Below are 21983 nucleotides of genomic sequence, written 5' to 3'. Positions count from 1 at the left end.
CATTCATGGTTTGTTGTGGTATACTAATTAAGTTTATGGGGTACCTTGATAACTCCCAGCAAAATTAATCGACTTTCTGAAAAGCAGTCATCAAAGCAATAGTCAACTAATTTGAAACACCAAGTAGGTGTCTATGGAAAATCTCTATAGGTTTGCCCAATTTAAAGGAAGCAAGTTATTTATTGCATTGACAAGAACAAACATGGTTACCAGTGAGTGCACACACAGTCTATGGATGGCATGCACATAGCTGTACATGGGAATAGCAGTCTACTGTCTAATGATTTTTAAGCAACCAGCTTCAGATCTGGATAGGTAGGAATCTCTCCATAGAACAGTGGCTCAGGGCAGCACCAGGAACATGCATGTTAGGAATACCTGAACATCCAGGATAAACTAAGCCAAGCCTCTTGGCAGGTAGGAAAGAAGGATCTATTGCTTTCCTAGTCTGCGGAGTGAGTTGCATCTTGGGGTACCAATATTCCCATCTGCAAAGAGCTATTTTCTAAGATGCTGCCATCTTGAATGTGGGAATGTACTGGCAGAAAAGGAAGTGTTCCTTTTCATTTGAAATCTGTAGAAGAAGCAGATAGCAATGCCTGATATTTCTTAAAAGAGATTTTCTTTTGTGGCAGGGAACTTAACAGAATTACTTGTCAAGGACCTGCTCCATCACTTACAAGTGAAGAAAACCTGTTTAGAGAAAACTACTTTATTAGGGGGAAAAATGACTTTGGAACATTTGAAATACCTTGACCTATGATGTAATGTCCTCCAAGGAGACTGAGCTAGCAATTCTCCACTGGCAATGCAGTCACCTCTCACCTTACTGAGTGTACAGGTAAGTAATAGCTCCAGATTGATTGACCACAATGAATAATACCCACAAGTCATAAACATCAGCAGAAACCCAAGAAACCCAATTGTGCTGTATTGTATTCTACCTGTCAGAGGCAACAGCTGTATTTACACACTGCCTATATCAGAATCTCAGCTTCTGTAAGTTTTCCTCTGCAAATCTGCTTTCCAGTAGGTGGGATCACGGCAGTTCTGTACAATAGAGCTACTGAGTGTCCCACGTGATCAACATACATTTGGACTCCATTTCTCAGGACCTAAGATAAGGCAAGTGTAAGTTTTGGAACAGAGAGTCACAACCCTAGATTAAAACCAACCAGCCTAGGCACTGCTGCTTCCTTTTTAAAGGCTTGGGTATAGTACTAATGATCCACAGTAACTTTGGTTTTATTAAAGGGATCTTAATCAGCACTTACTCAGATCCTTCTATGTTCTATACTGCACAGCTGGTACTCAGAGATAAAGGATTAAAAATTACACAGACTACACACACCATGAAAATTAAATTTACAAATGCTAAGGAAACAAAGAAAAATGCTACAAAGAGAAAATGGGGAGATTAATTCTGTGGACTTCCTGGAGGAAGAGTGTTTAACGTTTAGAAAAAAGATGGATCAGAAACCAAACAGAGTTCTCTAAGAGGCATTCAATGATATACAGAAAGAAATGAGATTTCCAAAAGGAAAGTATTTTTATAAATACATAATAATTAAAAAGGGAAATATTTATTAATAACTATGTCAATATCACTAAAAAGTTCAAACAGTATAAGACCCAATTCCTATCCCCAAGAATGATAAGATCAACCTTGGCAGGAAGGAAAGATTAGATAGTGTTATGGAATGAATGTTTGTGTCCCCCCAAAATTTCTAAGTTGAAACCTTACCCCCTCCTATGTGATGAGGGTATGAGGAGCTGGGGCCTTTCGGGGGTAATGAGAGTTAGACGAGATCATGAGTGGGATCTTCGTGAATGGGATTAGTGTCCTTATAAGAGTCACAAAGCCAGCAGTCTACCAGCTGAAGTGGTTTCTCACCAGAACCCAGCCATGCTGACACTGGTATAGGTATATAGATACACATACACCACCCAAATAACACTAAATGGTAAATATTAACTAATACTAGAAGGTAATATTGTCCTAAAGTATTGGGTATAGACAGAGAAAGGTAGTATTTAGAATCTTCCTGGGCACTAGAGTACTCAAGAAAGCTTTCTGAAGGTGAAAACAAAATTAGACCCTGAAGATAGGTTAGATTGGTCTTGAGTCAAAAAGGAGGGGGGGCACATTTCAGGCAGAAAGGATCAAAATATGCAGGTGGCATATTGCAGGGCAAATATGCAGGGCTACTTGAATACAACACATCATCCTATAAGAATTTAAAAAGAAAAAAGTAGAACAATATTACTTATCCTAGTTACACTCCTCAGCAAAGCTGTTTATAATCAACACATGCCTAGAACCATAGAGGTTTGGAAGGACAACTGTCTGTATCAGAGTTAGCCAACCATCGCCCAGGCTTAGGTTAGAAATGCATATTTTCAGGCTCCCCTCAAACCCAACGGTCACTCTGGGGTGGGGCCCACCAGTGTGGGTTTAACAAGGTCTACGGGTAACTCTAATGTGTTTTCCAGTTCAAGAGGCACCCCTGACTTAATGGTAAATCTGGGCTGAAACATGCTTATAAGTAAACCCTTTAAGAGATACACAAGAAACATTCTATGTAGTTAAGAGAAATATGGATCTATTTAATGTAATGCACAGAAAAAAAATCAAGTTCTTCATTTCCAGACTTGTTTCAAAACTACTTATTCCCCCCACCCCCTTCTTGGCCTCTCAATGTTGGAGTGCTTTCCATGACATTTTAAAATGTGTATGAATAGCAAGCTGGGGAATTCACTCCTCGTTTGATTTATGACCAAAAATATCAAGCTCTTCATGTTTTAGGCATGGACGTGCTGTGAATTGAGCATTGGCTATATTGTGGTTCATAATGTCACTTTTCTACAGAACCACTATGGAAGAAGGATGACTAACTAAACTGTTCTCTGCTGACTGCGATAAACACTTATTGCAAGAAATCATTGGATATCTGGTTTTTGCTTTCACTCATACACACACACACACACACACACACACACACACCAAATTCCACCCAGGAGTGCCAGGATTACAGATTCCAGGTTCCTATGTACCCTAGAATGGTTGCTTAGAGTATTAAAGTGAAGAGTATATTCATTCTGGAAAACGAACAGCAAAAATGACAAGCATGTTTGAGTAGTATGTAATTTAAATCCAAAACAAACAATCTTCAGCATATAAATATACATATACGAAAATCTTTGGGAGGAAATCTCATCTGGAGAATGGATTCCCTACTTTTGAGTTTTTACTTTGATTACGTTTTCAAAGTTTTCAGATCACCCCAACATTTTAGCATACCAAATTTCTCCCAGCCTCTTTTAATACTTAATAAGTTCATAATGATTTCATGTGAATCCAGCAGTAGCTATAAAAAGCGAAGTAATGTGAAGAACACTTTCCAATTCCATTTAATGTCCCAAGAATGCCCAGCTAGGGTCGCATGACATCATTATTATCTATGATTTATTTTAAGCAACTTTTATTTTTTAAAAAACTGAGTTTTTTGTTTTGTTTTTAACTTTAAAGACAGCCTACCTAAATATTCTTAGCATGAATTATACATGTATTTATGGATGTAACTTGATTGACTAATCAAGTGATGTCATGTAATTATTAGTGGAGCTCTTTTTTTTCTTCTCTGAGCATTTGTTTGCAATGTGATGTTTTCCCAATGTCCCATACCACCACCAACCAGCATTTACTCCACATCCTGGGTTAACAGTGAAAGACAAACCCTCACGTAGTGAAATCAGGTCCACGGTGTTTTGTCTGTATTCGTATTGTTTGTCCTAAGGTACCTGAGCTGATCTCCACATGCTTGGCATTAAAACAAACTGCGAACATAAAATCGGATTTTTTAGCCATCAATTGTCAACTATACAGGGCGCTATGGAGTAGACAGAGCAAATGCTAACATAAAGCCCTCAAAAATCTATCCAACTGGAAGACCATTCTACAGTTTCAACAGTGTATTGATCACAATGCATGCATTCTTGTATCGCTGAAAGTTTTCTTAACTGGGGAGAAAACATCCTGAGTAGGACAATAACAAATTTCCTTTGTGCAACCCCAAACTGCCACGGATTGAATTTAAAGCAGATTTGAATTAGCACTCACCCACCCTTTCCATACAGGGAACACACAAAAGCTGCTCAGGAAAGGCCTTCTTTATGGGCCCTTCGCCCTTGGACTGCCCCACGGATTAGAGAACAAAGTTCCTCAGATGCAATGGCACCAGTACCCACTGGCCATGTAAACTTCAAAATGAAGGGCATGGCCTTCCTTCCCTCAACACCAGACAGAAGCTCAGTGACTTACGCAGTGGATCCCCAGTCCCCATCTGCAAGAAGGTGGTTTTTGTCTGTTCCAGGAAGCCCATGGACAGTTGCGGTCGTGGGAGATGGGGAGGAAAGCGAGTCAAGACTGCTGGTAGGGGTGTCCTCCTTAGCAGGGTGAGGACTGTCACCTAGGGAGGGAAAAGAAAGTGTCAACTTTCAAACAAATACTCAGAGGAGAAAAAAAGAACTCCACCAATAATTATACAGCATTACTTGATTAGTCAATCAAATTGAATCCTAAATTACATTTACAATTCAGCCTGAGAGTATCTGGGGGTCCTGTTTTTAAAGATTTTATTGCATTTTTTTGTTTTGTTTTGTTTTGTTTTAATCAAAGATACTTAAAATATGTCATAGCTGATACACACTGAGGACTGGTTTCCCCCTTGAGAAAATACAATCGTCAAAATCAGATCAAATGGAAGATGAAAGCTTTAATGTGGCCACAGTGACTTCCTAATCTATAAGGATGACTGATGTAAATCATAACGATAACCTCAAGAACAATTCAGAGCAGTACACCAGCCCCGGGGAATCCAACCTCTCCCTTTCTTGTCACCTGATGCTTCTTTAAGCCACTGGCAGTCACCACTTAGTGTTTAATAAATTAAACATCTCTAAAGGGACCTGTCTTCTGAGCTGGATTATAATTTAATAGCCTAATTTATTAAAATCCTGGACATACAGAAACTTCATTTCTCTGTGAACATTAGGCAGCATGCTATACCGTGTTTCCCAGAAAATAAGACCTAGCCAGACCATCAGCTCTAATGCACCTTTTGGAGCAAAAATTAATACTCTAAGACCCGGTCTTATTTTACTATAAGACAGAATTTTATATTAATTTTTGCTCCAAAAGACGTATTAGAGCTAATGGTCAGGCTAGGCCTTATTTTAGGGGAAACACGGTATTAAGAACCAGGCCCCTGCAGTGACTCCAGAAGATGACTTTAAAATAAAACTAAAAGGCATTTCTTAAATGGATTACATGATTCATTCACAGGGGGCCATTTTTCTTTAAATTTTATTGGGGTGATTTTGTGACAAACATTTAGTATCATTTGTGTACATTATGGGCTTGGATAGAAATGCAGAAGATGGAAAAGACAGCCTCCAATGGTCTTCTTGCCATTACAGTATCCCACTTACCTAAACAGTACCCATCAGAGCTGGGACCCCTCAGCCAGACTGACACTGCCGAAGTGCCTTGCAAAAGGCACTTCCTTGGCCTTAATTTTATAGGTGATGGGTGATAATAGTTGGTTAACAAACTGCTCCATGGAAGCAGGTGATATACAACATGGGGTGGGGGGAGGAAGGGGTCTATACCCCAAACACAGCTAGCTTCTGGCTGATTAAACTTACATTTTTCTTCAGTCCTGGGTCCTGGAAACCGAGTATGCACAAATGCCATAATCAGCAAGGAACTTGATCATAGAAAACCATGTCAAACGGATTTTGGTTCTACTTATATTAATAATAAAGCACAAGAAAAATTCTGGGCTCTGGTTAAGCTAGATCCCAAGACGTTAATCCTGAAAATTGACCACATGAAATAATTCTTATTTAACTCTGACTCCCGTTACAACTAAGGCTAAGAGGGAGGAAAAAAAAATCTTAGAAATGGGGATCTAGAAAAGCTGAATTCAGGGAAGTGAGACTTAGAATGGTGGTGATGGCGGAAAGAAGGAATTCTTTCCGGGGGACTGATACATAGATGATCCTGTGCAGAAGATTCTGGTAAGGAAGAGTTTCCTGAGCCTTTTCTTTTCATAAGTGTGCTGTCAAGAAGAGTGGAAGATATGGTGGAACAAGAGATAAACACAATCTCTATGAGTAGGTCTTCTTCACCTTGGTCTAAATCTATCCATAAAACCCTGCTCTGTCCCCACTCATAAGTATACTGTCAAGAATACTGTATGAAAAAAAGAATACTGTATGATTCCTCTTTCAGTGAAGTCGCTTTTTCTGCAACACTTCACTCCAAAAGTGTTTAGCAAATTGGAATAATTCAGCCCCAAATGGAAGGGCCAATTTTCAGACAAATGAACTGAAATCCAATGATGGACCACTATGATTTCCTTTTGATTTATCTTCTTTCTGGGATATTTCGCCCACGTGAAAACAAAGGCTACTGCTTCCCTTATACACCTGGATGGCTCAAGCCCATCCAGTTCTTTTTTGCAAATGAGGCTAAGAACAAGGGACTGGAACTCCAGCTTTCCCAGGCCTTTCCCCTGTACCCTTCATTCATCACGAGCAACAACTCCCTTCAAAGTTAAGAGAGTCTCCAATGTAAGCCAAGCACAGGGTCTAAAGTAAACTCCTGTGCATTACCTGCACAGTAGCTGCCCATTCCGGGCTTGGCTAGAAGAAGCAGAGTATGACCAGTTCTGAAGCTGACGGGATAACCTCGACAGTGAGTCAGACACAAGCAGCTTCCTGGCTTCAGGAGGCTGGCTCCTAGCCCTCAGTTCTCTGGGCCCCATTCCCTGACTACAGGGCAGAGCAGGACACCGCAAAAGCAGCCAGTCAGAGTCCTGGACCTTATTGCCTGATTCACTCCTACAAGGAGAAACCTGTCAATGGGAGGCAAGTTTGGGGAACTGGAGAGCAAGGGTCTAATGCTACTTTCAAGAGAGCCTGAAAGGTTTTTATAAGATACACTAGCTCATCACACTGCCTGGAATCCTTTCCCCAAGCCAACTTACACAGCACAAATCGCCATTCAACATATTAAATCATTCTATCAGGAGCATTTCTGTCTTCCTTCCTGTCAAACAGTGGCAATCTAAACCCTCAAGTGAAAAGAATATTGGCAGAAAGGAATATGTTTACACAAACTGATTAAACGAAGCGATACCTCACCCTGCCTTCCATGCGCACAAAATTCCTTTCTCCTTCACTATTAAGGAATGAGCTTATCTACTTCAGAATCACTGAATTCAAGGGAACACAAACACTAAGCACAGAACCATTAAGTACTTGTAACCATTTCTGAAGCTTTAGTTTGCCAAAATCAAATTACTACTTTTTAACTAGTATGAAAATAATACAACTATAAAAAACTCTATGCTCAGTGATGTGTGGAATGAAGATTTGAATTCGTATGTGAGAATGAAAGTCAGATACCCCCCTCGTTTTTCACCTTTCATTTCTCTTGGGGGTCACACAACTTCTTTCCTTAGGTGTAACCCTTTAACAGGCATCCCAGGCAAATCACTTGTGAGGAACGAGGTCGTTCCAGGTGAAGGGAACAAAAATGGTGCTGAAGGACTTCAAGACAAGAGATTCATGAGAAACAGAACTACCACCCTCTAGAAGAGCAAATGACTTCCCCACAACATCCAGCCTAATTCCCACCTTCTCCACGAAGCACTAGCCAACCACCTTTTTTCTGCTTCTTCTCTCCTTTCGCACAACTATAAGCAAAAATCGAGATCGCATTTCACTGTCATCTAGTGGTTTCATGACCTGGTTTTAGGTCGCCATTTCCATTCCACATTTTTTGAGGGTGGAGATCATATGTCAGTCTTGGTAATCCTTAAAGAACATGTCGCAGTGCCAGGCAGAGCAGGAGTCTTCAGGAAACACCGACTGTGCACTCGCTGCCACACAAAATATCATGAACATGGAAAGCCAGTGCTTCTGGGCATTCAGAAGAGAAACAATCTGCAAACCTCAAAGTATTGCTACACCATCTGTACACAGCTTCCAATTAGCATCCTCTCCCCTTTCAAGCCACATACATTTCTAACTCTCTTTATTCAAGAAACAACATTAACTGAGCTGGTACTTATACACAAGGCACATCACGGATGCTGAATTATAAAGGTGAAGAATGAGTCCCTAAGCCGAAGGTGCTTCCCACATAGTGTAGGACAGTCAGATAAAAGACAAACACAGCAGAAGTTGGCACATACTGTAATATGTTTGTATCAAGGAGCTTCGAGACCCAGAGAAAGGAATTCCCAAACATGCCAGTGGGGGAGAAAGACAGGAGAGTCAGGCGACAGGAAGAAGAAGACATTATTGCCAGACTTTCAAGCAAAGGCCCCGTGGAGAGAAAAGATCAAGACAAAAAGCAAAGAAGTAAGAAAAAATATGGCAGGTCTCAGAGCCACAGGTAATTGGATCTGGCTGGAGAACAGGGTCAAAGGCAAAAAGTAGGTATCTGAGTTTATTTTGTAGGCACTGGGAAGTTATTACAGGAATGAAGTAGGAAAGTGATACAATCGAGAGAATAGATTCAGAGGTATTCAGATACTACAGTCATTAGAAGTCTATGAATGAAGATAAAGGGGGAAAGGGGAACCTAAGATGACTTTCAAGTTCTTGGCTTAGGTAACTGGGTGAATGGTAGACCGAGTAATTGCAATAGCGAATTAAAAAAAAACAACAACCAAAAAGTATATTGGGTATGGGAGACATTAACACCAGTTGTAAACATCTTGGGCTTGACGCGTCAATAAAACATCCAGGTGAAAAATATCTAGAGGAGAGTTGGTTAAACAACCACAGAGCTCAGGAGAGAGGTCTGAGACAGTTTCATTGATCTGAGAATCATATAGACAGAGCTGAAGTCATGGCATTGGATGGAGAGAAGAAAAAAGAAAATACAGAAACGTAAGAGAACCTTGGAGGAACCTCAGATGTAAGGAGCAGGCTTCTTCTCAAAGCAGCGTGGGCTGGTTATTGCTGCTGTTATTTTAAATACAGAGAAGTATTATTTCACAAATATTTATGATTCCCCCACAGACATAGATTCTCATAAAAACTGGACAAAAATGCACTCGAGAGGACATGCCTTTCATGACAGCTACTGGATTACACTATTTTGTCTGATTTCTTTATGACCCTGAGCACATGAACAGGTGTTTTATTTATTTTCAGGCTAGACTAAAAGAATCCTCAAGGACTGACAGAAAATTAGAGCAAGAAGAGGGAATAAGAACTTGATAATTCTGTCACATCTAACAATTTAGAGGATGTTCATCTAGTTAATTGACCTTTCTTATTTGAATAACAGTAAGTTATACGTACTCTCCATCCATCTTCTGGTCATTTCACTTAAATAGAAGTGGTTTTGCAGTGTTGGAGGGCATAAGGCTTTGAGTTTTCCCTCCATTTCATTCATTTCTTTCTTGTCTTCCTCTCATATTTTCTAACAATTAAGAAGTCAGAGATAGTTCCCCTTGAATCCCTTACCAGCTGTTTTTCACTTTGCATAAAATGTGTGGGTATGGTATGAAACCATAGAAGGTTTCTGTTATTCCTCAGAAATGGATTGTCTCCACAGAAGCAAAGCTATCCCATGTTTCCCTCTCTTAAACATCCTGGCTTATGTATTCACAGAAGGAAGAAGGAAAAAGAAGAGGAAAGAAAACAGCGAGAGGGAGGGAAGGAAGGAGGGAAAGATATAATTTATTAGCTGAACGTAATTCTAACAAACTTCACAGTTATGTGTTTGGTTAACTGGAATTCTCCAGCAGACGACTACTGCAGTTCCATTGGCACACAAATACTTCCTGTCAGGTCAGGATAGTCATAGATGCCTCTAAATATCAAACAGTTAATCACTCAGATCAAAGAAAGATTTACTGAGAACAAATTAATTGCACTTACAAACTTAAAACAACACAGTAAAAACTAGTCCTCTTCCCACATATGCCCAACGAAAACATGATAAAATGACATTTTAAAAATAAAAAGATAGAACTGCACTAAAAAACTGTTACGTATCTCTGTGAAACAGAAAGGAAACATTGTTTCCGAGGTCCAGGGGAACACAAGACCAAGGTCTACTGTCTCCAGGACCTAGGAAATCCAACAGAACAAGCCAGTCCTTTAAATCCGGCGGCATCCTACTACAATATACCTACAATACACCAGGCGGCGGTGCTAAAACACACTCTCCACGTGGAACTAGGGGTTGGGAGACACTAACTGGATGCCAAAAATCTATGACCAAATCCCTCCCTTTCCCAGAGAACTGGATTTGACATGCTCACCCTTCCCATCTCCCGGGTGAGATTTATGTGCAGGAATATTAGGACCTGGTTCTGAATCAAAGCACCTAGGTGAAGCTGCTGGAGGCAGGAGCTAGAAAGGGAGTAGAAAAAAGAGGGAGAGACAGGGGCCCCAACTCACCACATGAACACATAACAAAATCCTCTTTCATGATAGACTTGTAAACCACAATTCTAAGAACACAAATAAAACTGACAGTATATCCAACAACAACAACAAAATCAGAGATGCAGAGATTTATAATATGTACAAAAGAAGTGAAATTGCCAATAGCCAGGTCCCAGAAGAAGAAATAAATTGAGGGGAAGAACTATTTAAACACATAACGACCAATTCCTCAAAATTAAAGCAACTTCAAAGACCTCAATCCAAAGGACACAAAACAGGGGAATAAAGAAAATACTATACATAAGGCACATTATTGCAAAATTTTAAAATGTCAAATACAAAACACAAAAATCTATAGAGAACGAGCAGATATAAAAAAGAACCAGATTGACATCGTGTTTTCAACAGCAACACTGAATGAACAGTACTGAAGTAATATTTTTACAGTATTAAAGAATTTTGAGCATAGAATTAAATATTCAAACTGCCATTCAAACATGAGGCCATAACAAAAATATTATTAGACCTAAAAATGCCCAAGGTTTCCACGCAAAGAACTATACTGAGAACTCTTAAGAATTGTTTTTCAAGTATTTAAATCACAGAATAAGCTTTGTCAACAAATTTGATAATGTCTGTTTTTATCTTCTAAAAAGGAAAGGTGAAAACATAACCATATTGATCCAGAACCAAAATTCTGGAAAATATCAACCTGGCGGGGGTAGACAGCTCAGAGGGAGATGAGAGTCCATTAAATTCTTTCTTATTGGGGTAGAGAAAGAAATATAAATAATTTAGTTTAAAAAATCGATAAATGAGATTATAAGTCCTCAACCCCAAATAAGGGAAACCTTAAAAGCAAAATGGAATATGTATCATTGGAAACAGAAGAACATTTGTTTTGAAGAGAAAATAAAAAAGAAAAAAAATATATCAAAATTCATTAAATAAATATTATAAAATGACAGAAATCCTAACATAATGGTAACTACTATATATACAGTAATCCATAGATACATGGATTAAAGTCACTAATTAAGAAACAGTGACTCTCCAAATATATGTTTTAAATCCAACAATATGTTTACTAAAAGAAACATGCTTAAGAAAAAGACAAAGAAAGGCTGAAAATTTTTTTAAATAAATAAAAAATAGATATACTAGGCAAGCATGAACCAAAAGAAAGATAATGATCTTAATAAAATGCATGAGAGACAGAGATATTTTATACTGTTAAAGGGACAAGATGATCGAACAAGAAAAGCACCTAATGATACAGTGCCAAGGAAAAAATAGAACTATAAGGAAAAACAGAAAAATTAACAATTGTAATTGGAGATTTAAACACACTCCTCTCAGATATCGCTATCATGCATCGCAGTAAAAAAAGAGCTCTGTAATCAATAATACAAAGCTGATCTCTATTACACACATGCATATACACACCTTGTAATAAACAAAGGATACATGTTATTTTCAAAAACACATAGAATATTTATGAAGGAAGACTAAAGTCTTAAAAAATTCCAAAAATAAATATTATGCATACCAGAGAACACATTCTCAGGCCAAAATTGAAAAACATTTAGAATGTAATAAACAAAAGACAGATGTTAACAATTTCCATTTGCTGATAAACTAAGTGAGGTTAAATAGAGAATCATAATGGAAATTAAGACAGGTTTATAAGACAATAAAAATATTTCGTATCAAAATTTGTAAAAGAGCAAAAAATACCAAAGAAAAATATTTATAAGAAAAACAAGTTCAGAACATTTTAATGCCATATTTATTTAAATAGATAATTCTAATTATTGATTATCAGTGAAGAGTCATCATGACTATTTAAATATCGAAATTAAATTCAGTCAGGGTGAACTCTCAATAAAATAAAATTTGCAGAAATATATTTGATGTCTTTTATTTTAGTGTAGTCACTCAACAGGGATTACTTGTATAGTAGTTGATACATGCAGACTACTCCATAAAGTTAAAAGCTAATATTCTTAACTATTAATTTCATTATCTATTGGTATGTAAGACTTTCTAGGGAAAAACATCTCCCAAATCACAGTGGACAATTGACGAGAAAGAGTGATTTGACATATTTAAAAACTCACCCTAAGTACAGAGAAATAAATCTCAAAACTAAACATAATATATTTTGCTTTAGAGGGTAGCTTCAACTAAAATTAGGTGGACTCTTTTAGCAGCAGTGGTGCACAAAGCTGTTCTCGTTTGTGCCTGGATTCATTCTCCTGTCATTCTGTATTTTCTACCTTTTAAAATTGGGCTGCCCCATAATAACCTATAATGTCTTGCTTAGAGTAATTCAATTCCTTCTTTGCACACTTGGTGTGTCTGCTCTCATGATACTCCACCCAAGGAAGGCTAGAGCACCAAAAATTCAGGCTTAAAGTCTGAAGCTGGAGAGGGCTCAGAGGGTGGGGAAGAGAGAATAGATATCCTCAAAGATAAATATTCGCCGGGTAAAATCCAGAGTAGCAGACAGACTAACAGCTCTGGGAATGAAGTTGATAGAAAGCAACTAAGGGGATTACAAAATGTTGCGGTAGCAGAGTTTTATGTTTGTTTTGCTAACTGACAGAAGCCTATTCAAAATATAACCTTTGACCTAAGCAGCAAATGTTCGTGCTGCCCTAGTTTCCTCCATGTGACAGATATTACATCAATAAAATCTCCTTCGAGCCATAGCAGTCTTCCCTCCAAATGTTACCTAGGACATAAAAAGTGTACTAAAAAGGGGAGGAGTGCTTAGTATCCAGAACAGGACTCCCAAACTCATTATATATATATATCCTGACATAATTTCGACTTTGCTAAAATAAAGTCTGAGTTGCTACATTTTACCACATCAAAACTGGTTCCTAATGCTGTACTGACTAGTGTAAATTAGGATAAGCCAACATGTACGTTTTCCCTCCCCTCAGCTCAATATGCTGTTGAACTTGACATTGTAAAACCTAATGCTGAAAAACAAACATGGAAGGGACCTGTATAAATAAAGCATCTTGTCCTTAGCACTAGTATTTCCATAATTATTGACTTACAAGCACCAGAGTGGCCAGATACCCAACTTTACTACAAGACCGAGGAAATGGGAAATGGCCACACACAAACAACATAGAACCGCCTGTCTTGCTTAGTTGGATTGTCTAAGACTATTTCATCCATGGAGGCCACTCCTTGGTTGTCGAATAGGAGTGAACAGGCTTGTTTCTTCACAACCTATTCAGATGCTTGCCTGAGCCAGAATCTCCTGGAATTCTAAGACCTTCTCTGCCTAGAAGCTGCAGTAGACAAACAGAACGACTGATACACAGCAGGGAAGTCTGGGCAGCAGGCCTGAGAAGAGGAATGGTCAGATCCAAAACCCAGCTGACACCTGACCAGCCAAAGAAAATCCAGCACTCCCTTCCCATCTTTCCATATTCTAATTTACTTGAACTAAAATGGCCAAATAATGGCAGTGACTTGCTTTATGAGGCAACATCAGTGGTGGCATTAAACAGGTAAGAACTTTAGAAAAGGTGCAAAATAAGACAAAAATTAAAGGTGATATATTTTTCAATCCCGGTATCTATTACCATCCTTCTCAAAACACAGGCCAGAAGACTTACATATTATCTTACACATTAGTTTTCCTTAATTGGAAAAGTACACACACCTACACTTCCTTTCTTAAACGAATTAGAATAACAAAGACAGATTAAGGAAGTCAAAGTGTGACTTTAAAATTGGACTTTTGAAATTGCTAATGTAATTGGTTATCTTTCTTTGAAAAGCGAATCCAACCCTACCACTCAAAGGGAGTTCTTTACTGCCCACAGAATAGTAGGTGGTAAATGATTACTGTTAAAATATAGACTAGATTCTAAGTTTTACATTAGGGAAAAAAGGGGAGGGGGAATAACAAATTAACCCTGCCACCTGCCCATTAAGGAAAGAAAGCTAATTGTGTTTCTCAGGAGTGGGAGGTGCCCTGAGAGACAGGTTATAATTGCCAAGTGGAAGGAAAGGTTCCTCAAGTCCCACTTACCCCAATTCTCAGTTCCATTGCAAGTGAAAGCAATGTCATGCTGGGTAGGGAGCAAGATGTCCCAGTTCCTCTCCTTCCATTTTGCCCTCATCAAAAAAAAACCAACATTAGGAAGCTAACACTAACAAGCAGATCTATGACAGTCAGTGACTAGAAGAGAATAATTAACTCAGGTAATATAATTTCTCTAGCTGGAATCTTGACTAAGAAAGGAAAGTGTGACTCTCCGTGGATTAACTTCTCACCCCCAATCCCGAAAGCACAGGAACAAAACTATATCCCCCAACACACACACACACACACACACACACACACACACACACACACAAAACTGAGTAAGAGAAAAGGCAACTCCTGAACTATAAATTAATTAACTATAATGTCACATTAAGGCATGAAAAGATGTAATGAAATTGCCATACAATTTATACAGATTTTATTTTCTACTGTCCAAAGATTTACTTTTTTAAAAAATAAAGCATAATGCTTGTCCAAAAAAGCTACTGGACAGCTAAGACATGCCAAAGGTGTGTGCTAGGAAGAGGGGATGAGGGCATCAGCTGCGCTACAATCATGACATAAAACTCAGAGTCTGTTTGGACAGCAGCTAATAAGCATTAGGTTACAACTCCAGGAACCACCTCTACTACTTGCAAGTCAATGAAAGTCAGTAGTAATTCAATTATAAAAGGAATAAGACCAGTGCAGTTGCAATGTCAATAGAAGTCAAAGCAAATTGCTTTAGTCTATAAAGCAGAGAGCATTTTTCTATCATAATCACAGTCCTGAGGCATTATTTACAGACTGAGATTTCTGCCTACATAAACAAAGAAAAAATACAACAACCATGTACTGTTATGCTTCGGAACCAAAAAGTAATCAGATACCGTCTTCCATAAACTTTTAGAGAAGGCTGACACACTGACAGCTCAGAAAATTTAAAGCCTGGTGCTCAGAACACCAACTCCAGCCCAGCTGAGACAGTGAGGGCTGTTGGACTCCCAATTAGGTATTTACCTGTCCTCCTCCTGCTCCGCTATTCTCTTCACATACAGAATATTAATTAGTATCAATTGCCAGGTTAAGACTCTAGCAACCAAAAAGCCTAGGAATTGCTCTGGATTGAAATAACCAAAACTAAAATACTAAGCTTTGTTCTTTATGAAAGTCTATTTCAAGCCCTCTACTTCATACAACAGGCCCTCAAAAAATAAGCTAAAATCCTGGAGCATTTACTACATATTGGGTGGTTTACAGCCCTTAATTCATTTGTTCTTGGTAAAAATCACTTGAAATTGTATTGCCCCAAACTCATGAGGCTTAAGGGGGAATTTGCCAAGATCATAAAAGACAGCAAGAATAGGACAGAGATTTAAATCCAGGTTAGTTTAAATGCAAACTTAAACCACAAATAATTTTACCACTAATGAAACTCTGCTGCCTAAGTATTTCCAGGGATTGTGGTCCCCAAAATGCTAGGACAATGTGCCTCTGAGAGAGTAGCCCAAGTAGAAGGTGAAAGATATATTGGATCTAACAGGAAACCACAAACCAGCAAGAGCTACCCATTGTTAACATGGTGTCCATGAAAATTCTCCAGGTTAACTCACTAGAGAGACTCCAGACCCTCCTTTCAAGGGCTCTGCCTCATTCTTCCTCCTTCAAATACGAAGCACAGCTTGCATCAGCATTAAGCTGAACTTCTGTAACGTAAATACATAAAATAGGTATGTATACTATATGTGTTTATGCCTTTATATGTATATGCACATGTATGTACAACAAGGAATATTCTTTATGAAAAAGTAAGAAATACAGATTTGCGTACTGTGTTTCCCCCAAAATAAGACCTAGCCAGACAATCAGCTCTAATGCCTCTTTTGGAGCAAAAATCAAGACCCAGTATTACATTATTATATTATATTATATTATATTATATTATATTATATTATATTATATTATATTATATTATATTATATTATAATATTATATAAGACTTGGTCTTATTTTAATATAATTTTTGCTCCAAAAGACGCATTAGAGCTGATTGTCCGGCTAGGTCTTATTTTGGGGGAAACATGGTATGTACAAAGAAGAAAATCACCACACACTTACTCCCTAAGGATAATCATTGTCATAACTGATTAACATCCCTCCAAAAATTATTTCTATGCATATACATCTATTTACATAATTTTTCTTTTAGAAGTGAGATTATTCTGAAAATTCTGTTTCCTAACTTGCTTTATTCATTCAAAAGCATGCCATTTGTATTGTTTCTGTGGAAACATTTATATCATTGGAAGGTAAGACGTCCGTGTGTGGTTAGTAAGGGAACTGCACCGTCTGCTCGTGTTTGGCTGTAGAACACAAAGCCCCTGTACGAGGGTCATCCACAGAACAGACCACACAACACTACATGGCAGTGAAAAAAGGATGGAAGCTCTCTTCATACTGACATGGAAAGCAACACAAGATGTGCTGTAAAATTTCTAAAATAAAGTACACAGCTAGCTTTTGGGTACACACGGGGGTACGTGAGGGTTTCTATTCATATTTGCTTATACATACACAAAGAATTCTGGAAGGTTAAATAAGAAACTGTGGGTTGAACCACATGAAACTGCTGCTATTCCATCATTTTTGACTTACACAAAGAGCAGTTCTCATGGATACAACCCTTCTCATAACAGTGGTTAGCGGTCCAATCTGAATCTCAATTCTGAAAAGATTTAACTACGTGAAATTCCTGATACTTTACTATGTTTGACTTCCTAAATGAAAAACAAAAAAACCTGAAATTGCTTGTGTTAGATTACTTTGGGACTAAAAGATGACACGTTTACATGGCCCAATCTATTGCTATCAGTGGTCACAGATTGGCTTTGCAGAGGCACTAGGCTGCATGAAACAAGCTGATGGGATGAAATGGAGACTTTTCACATTGTATTCTATACGTTTTGGTGTTTCAAACCATGGAACGCATTCTGTGTTTTTTTTTAATGTTTAATTAAAGAAAGAGAGAGAGAGAGAAGAGAGATAAAAATAAAAATAACAGCAAAATCCAGTATATTCAGGCAGCATCAAATTCCTGATTACGTGTTACACACATTTCTAACAACCTATTAAGGCATCACGTACCTGAGATAGCCACACAACTAACCTAAGACCAACCGGTTGCAAAACTTACGAGGAAATAAATCTATCATTGAAATAAAATGATTGTTTTCCCTCCCACCTTTCCATAAAAGTCAGCATCCTCTTTTCTCCCGGAGTGCCCATTTTTGTCATAGCGTCTTGTGTCCCAGGTTTAAAACCATACTCGTCTCTGGCTCTTTCTTCTTCTTCATCAGGACCATTAAGTCTGATTCCCTTACAACACAACTATGCACTTTCTAAAATTGAAAAATTGAAGAATCATTCTTAAAATTAAAAAATGACTATATCAACATATTGTTTTAAATGCACAGACTATCTCTGACTTTGCTGCGGTATTTGTGTTTAGCCCTTTAGCAAGGCGGTAAGAAACCCAGTCTAGGGTCAGACTGCCTGGGTTCAGTCTGGACTTTGTCACTCGCCAGCTGTGAGACCTGAGTTAGTTACTGACCCTCTCTGTTTGGGCTATAAAATAGGGATAACAATAAACCTAAAGGATTGTCATGAGGATTACATAACTTTAATAAATATTGCTAAAAACAGGACCTGGCCTATACTATGGTGTATGTAACTGTTCGCTATTATTACCCCCCAGATTTTGTGACCTGTTTTCATATTAACTATTAAAAAGTTTAAGAAAATAAGAGCATAGCATCAAGATAATCAATAGTCAGAGACCTAAATAAATCACCCTTTCTATTCCAAACCAAAGAGAAAAATAATGATCATAAACACATTTTAAGCTCAAAACATCATGCTGCTGGTTTTAAAGACTATTAGCACACACAGAATGTCAGCCCAGGAATGCATTTTAATAAGATGAAAAATTTTCTTTTTTTTTTTTTTAAATCCGGGGGTGATACTGGACTCCTAAATACTGCTCAGAAGGTACCCAGGAAGGCCATGGAAAGCAGAACGAGCATTCCAAGGGAACCCAGCTGCAAATTTGCTCCCCAGAGCTCATCAAAGGCAACTAGACAAGTAGTTACGGAGTCTCCTCTACAGTGACTCAATCTCACGTTGTTTCTTTTCCCTCCAGAGCTGACAGAGACACAGTAAGTAAAAATTAAATGGCCGCAGGTTTGTTTGATTATATTAATTGTCAACAGCATTCTTATTCCGTGGTAATTTTTATCATAGTCCCTAAGAGTTTTCTGAGTGACGGAAGTCACTTGTAATCAGCCACGCAGAGATAATACCTTCCCCTTCAAGATTTCTGCTCATCTTCCTGGCTACCAAAGAAAATGTTTCAAATCAGTCACTCTTGACAGCCTTAAAAAATTCTATTTCATTCAGGATAAACAATACTTGGGTTGGTTTGAAAAGATGTTTCTTAGACAGCCCGGCTACCTCCTACGCTGTAAGTGTTTCAAAGAGGGCTATAAAGAGAGTGACAGCTGCTTGAATTCAGAACTAGAAATTAAAATAAAAGCTATTAGAAGTGAAGCAAAAAACCCACACCACGGGGAGACAAGCTTTAAAGAGTTTTTCTCTCTTCTGTAAATTCGAGTTACCTGCCATGAACTTATTTTCACCACAGAAACAGCTCTGTATTTTGTAGAGGCATGAAATAAGCTTTCTTCCCCTCTCCAGAGAAATGGGGAAATGTTCATCCCACACAGAAGCAGTGTTAAGATTATACAGGAAGTCATATAAGAAGTTGCCTCGTGCTTTGTCACTAACATTAGGGTGCTGAGGTTCTGGGAGCCTTGTGGGGAAGCGACAATGCATGCGAGGCAGCGTGCATGATTTATGGGCACGCCACAACTCAATTCCAGCCCTGAAATTTCTGGCTGCCTTTCCCAACCCATTGATCTCAACATTGTAAAACTGAGTTAAGAAATAATCTGTCTATCTATACTGTCACTGATTCAAACAGTCTTAGATTTCACTTCATAACACAGTACTCCATGTCAAGGAATCATAACATTGCTCTGAAGAGATTGGCACTCAGGAAGTTATTATCCAGAGCCCACTCATGAAGTGTCATGCAAAAAAAAAAAAAAAAAAGAAGAAGATAAGAATTGAGAGAAAATTACCAAGCTTAGGATACAGATTTGCTGGTGCCCCGTTACTTGGGTTGATTATAATTCTGTGTCAAGTGGATGAGATATGTCTACAAGGAAAAACCAATAGCAATAGAATGTCACTGAAAATTCACACCAACAATGGTTTTACAGTGGTTCTTCTCACACATAAGTGTCCTGATAACATTTTGGGGAAGGCAGGGTAGTTACAATTCCCTTACAAAAGCGTGTTTTCATGAAGGCAATTTCCAAAGATATTCTCTTGGGAACTGAGATTAGCGAGTACACAGCTGCCATGACTGTCACCTGTCCCTCCTTGACTTCTACTGCAATAAATGTCTTTTAGTATAGTTGCCGCCCATCCTTTACGATACACCTATGAATCAGTGTGAGCAGATGTCGGTGAGGGAAAGTAGGAAAAACATGAGCTCTTCCTTGTTCATGGTTATGAGACTACTCTCTCTGTAACAAGACAACATTTTAGTAATTATTTAATATTTCTCTTTCCACTAATTTTCCACATATACTGTGTATACCAATATATTTTACACTGTTTTTACTAAACCTATTTTCCAAAGCAGTTATATAGAGCAATGTGTACTAACAGCATTAACAAAATGAGGCATTTCCTTTCTTTTGATGATATAAATACTTAAATTAAAAAACAATATCACAAGGCACAAGCTAAGACATAAACACAAGGACAGATTTACCTAGGAGCCTAAAATGTGGCTGATGACATGCATTTTGATTACCTGCCTTCATCCTCCACATCCAGCCAATTGAGAAGTCCCTACAACTTGCTTTAATATCTCTCCCGGATATTCATTTTCTTTTCCATTCCTCGTGCTTCTTCGAGCTAACATCAGCCTAAGCCTACAGTACTTAACCAGCCTTTTACCATGGCTTCCCTGATTCTTACAGACAGCTTTCTCCACTCTGATTTTAGAGACTGATACATATTGCGATATGCTCCTCCTTAGAGTAAAAAACAAATGATGTTTCATTGCTTATCCATCTCCCCTTCAACAGTTGTATTTTCACTTTTTTGCTTATAAGGCTGTGTACCCTCATCATGGCATCTACCGACAATGTAGGACTATAACACATTCAACAAAATGTGCTGCAGTTAGCACATCCAAATCCAACTGTGAAAGTGCCAGCTCAACGATACCCCAGTAAGACCCACTCTAAAATAACGTGAAATCCTGCCAGTTGGCTTACAAGATGATTTTGTTTTCAACTTGCTGTAAGTCATAGTTTGTAAGTTGCCTAAATAAACAAACTGTTCTATCATGTACAAAAAAAAGATAGGCATAGAACACCTAATCACCCAAGAAGATACAAATAACAAGTAGTCCAGTGACCATCTAGTTCTATTTAAAATAAGAGCTAGGATAAAGAAAGAAAGGGAGAGCTTAGTCAAAATTCAGATAATAATATTCTCACTCCCCAAACCTTTTAAAAATTTTCAACAAAGAATGTATCTCATATAACCCCCTGACCTTTCCTTGTACGTGGAGGAATTACTACACACACAGTCATCTCTTCTTCCATAGAAGTAGTAAGGACGTAAATTTGGAGTGGGCAGGAGAAAACAAAGATACAACATACACACAACTTTTTGAAGTTACTTTACTACTAGTTCTACGGAAATAAAAAGAGATAACTTGAGAATGAAGTGAAAGCAACCTTTGATTTTTTCATCTTTTTAGCACTTAACAGCCGAGCTCCTATTTTGCTATTTCACAACTGACTTGGCCAAATGTGCTCAGCTTGGAAGTTGATGAGATTATTAAATGCTATGAAAATGAACAATATGGCTTCTACAAAATAATGAAAGAAGAATGTCAGTAAAGATTTAGCAGCTGCTCTATTTACTAAAATCTAGCTAGATACTATATCCATTTTAGTTCATAATAATCATCAACAAAGAGCCTTCAGCAAGTAACTAGAATTTTAAAGACTTTTGTAAATAATAAGTTTAATATCATTTAATCATATATTACAAAGAAAAGTAATGAGCATTGTGTATGTACTATGGTTAAATGTGCTAAAGTCAATTAAAGGCTTTATTGAAGTAAAGATACTAAGTATCTTCAATCAGACGGGTCATCTCTCAATTGGGGGTGCAGTGGGGTTAAATATAACACAATAAAAATCATATCTAACAGCAGAGTTTTTCTCCTATTTCATGCCTGCTTGGCTTCTCTGCTTCCAGGCTCATGCTAACAGGCTTGCTGAGTCTTTGGTAATAATGA

General features: G+C 38.0%; 1 protein-coding gene across 5 annotated transcripts in view; it reads right to left on the bottom strand.

The window, feature by feature from the left end:
• Positions 1–21983, bottom strand: part of ARHGAP10 (Rho GTPase activating protein 10) — a 242171-nt gene that overhangs the window by 15607 nt on the left and 204581 nt on the right. For all 5 annotated transcript variants that reach the window (XM_081077090.1, XM_081077086.1, XM_081077089.1 and 2 more), the window contains one exon: positions 4322–4469. In XM_081077090.1, the coding sequence (XP_080933216.1) occupies positions 4322–4469 (148 nt within the window). The remainder of the gene's footprint in view (positions 1–4321; positions 4470–21983) is intronic.

Source organism: Rhinolophus hipposideros (genome assembly GCF_964194185.1).
Source record: "Rhinolophus hipposideros genome assembly, chromosome: 16".
NCBI classification, from domain to species: Eukaryota; Metazoa; Chordata; class Mammalia; order Chiroptera; family Rhinolophidae; genus Rhinolophus; species Rhinolophus hipposideros.
Note: the sequence above shows the minus strand (reverse complement) of the source record. Positions and strands in the feature narration are given on the sequence as shown.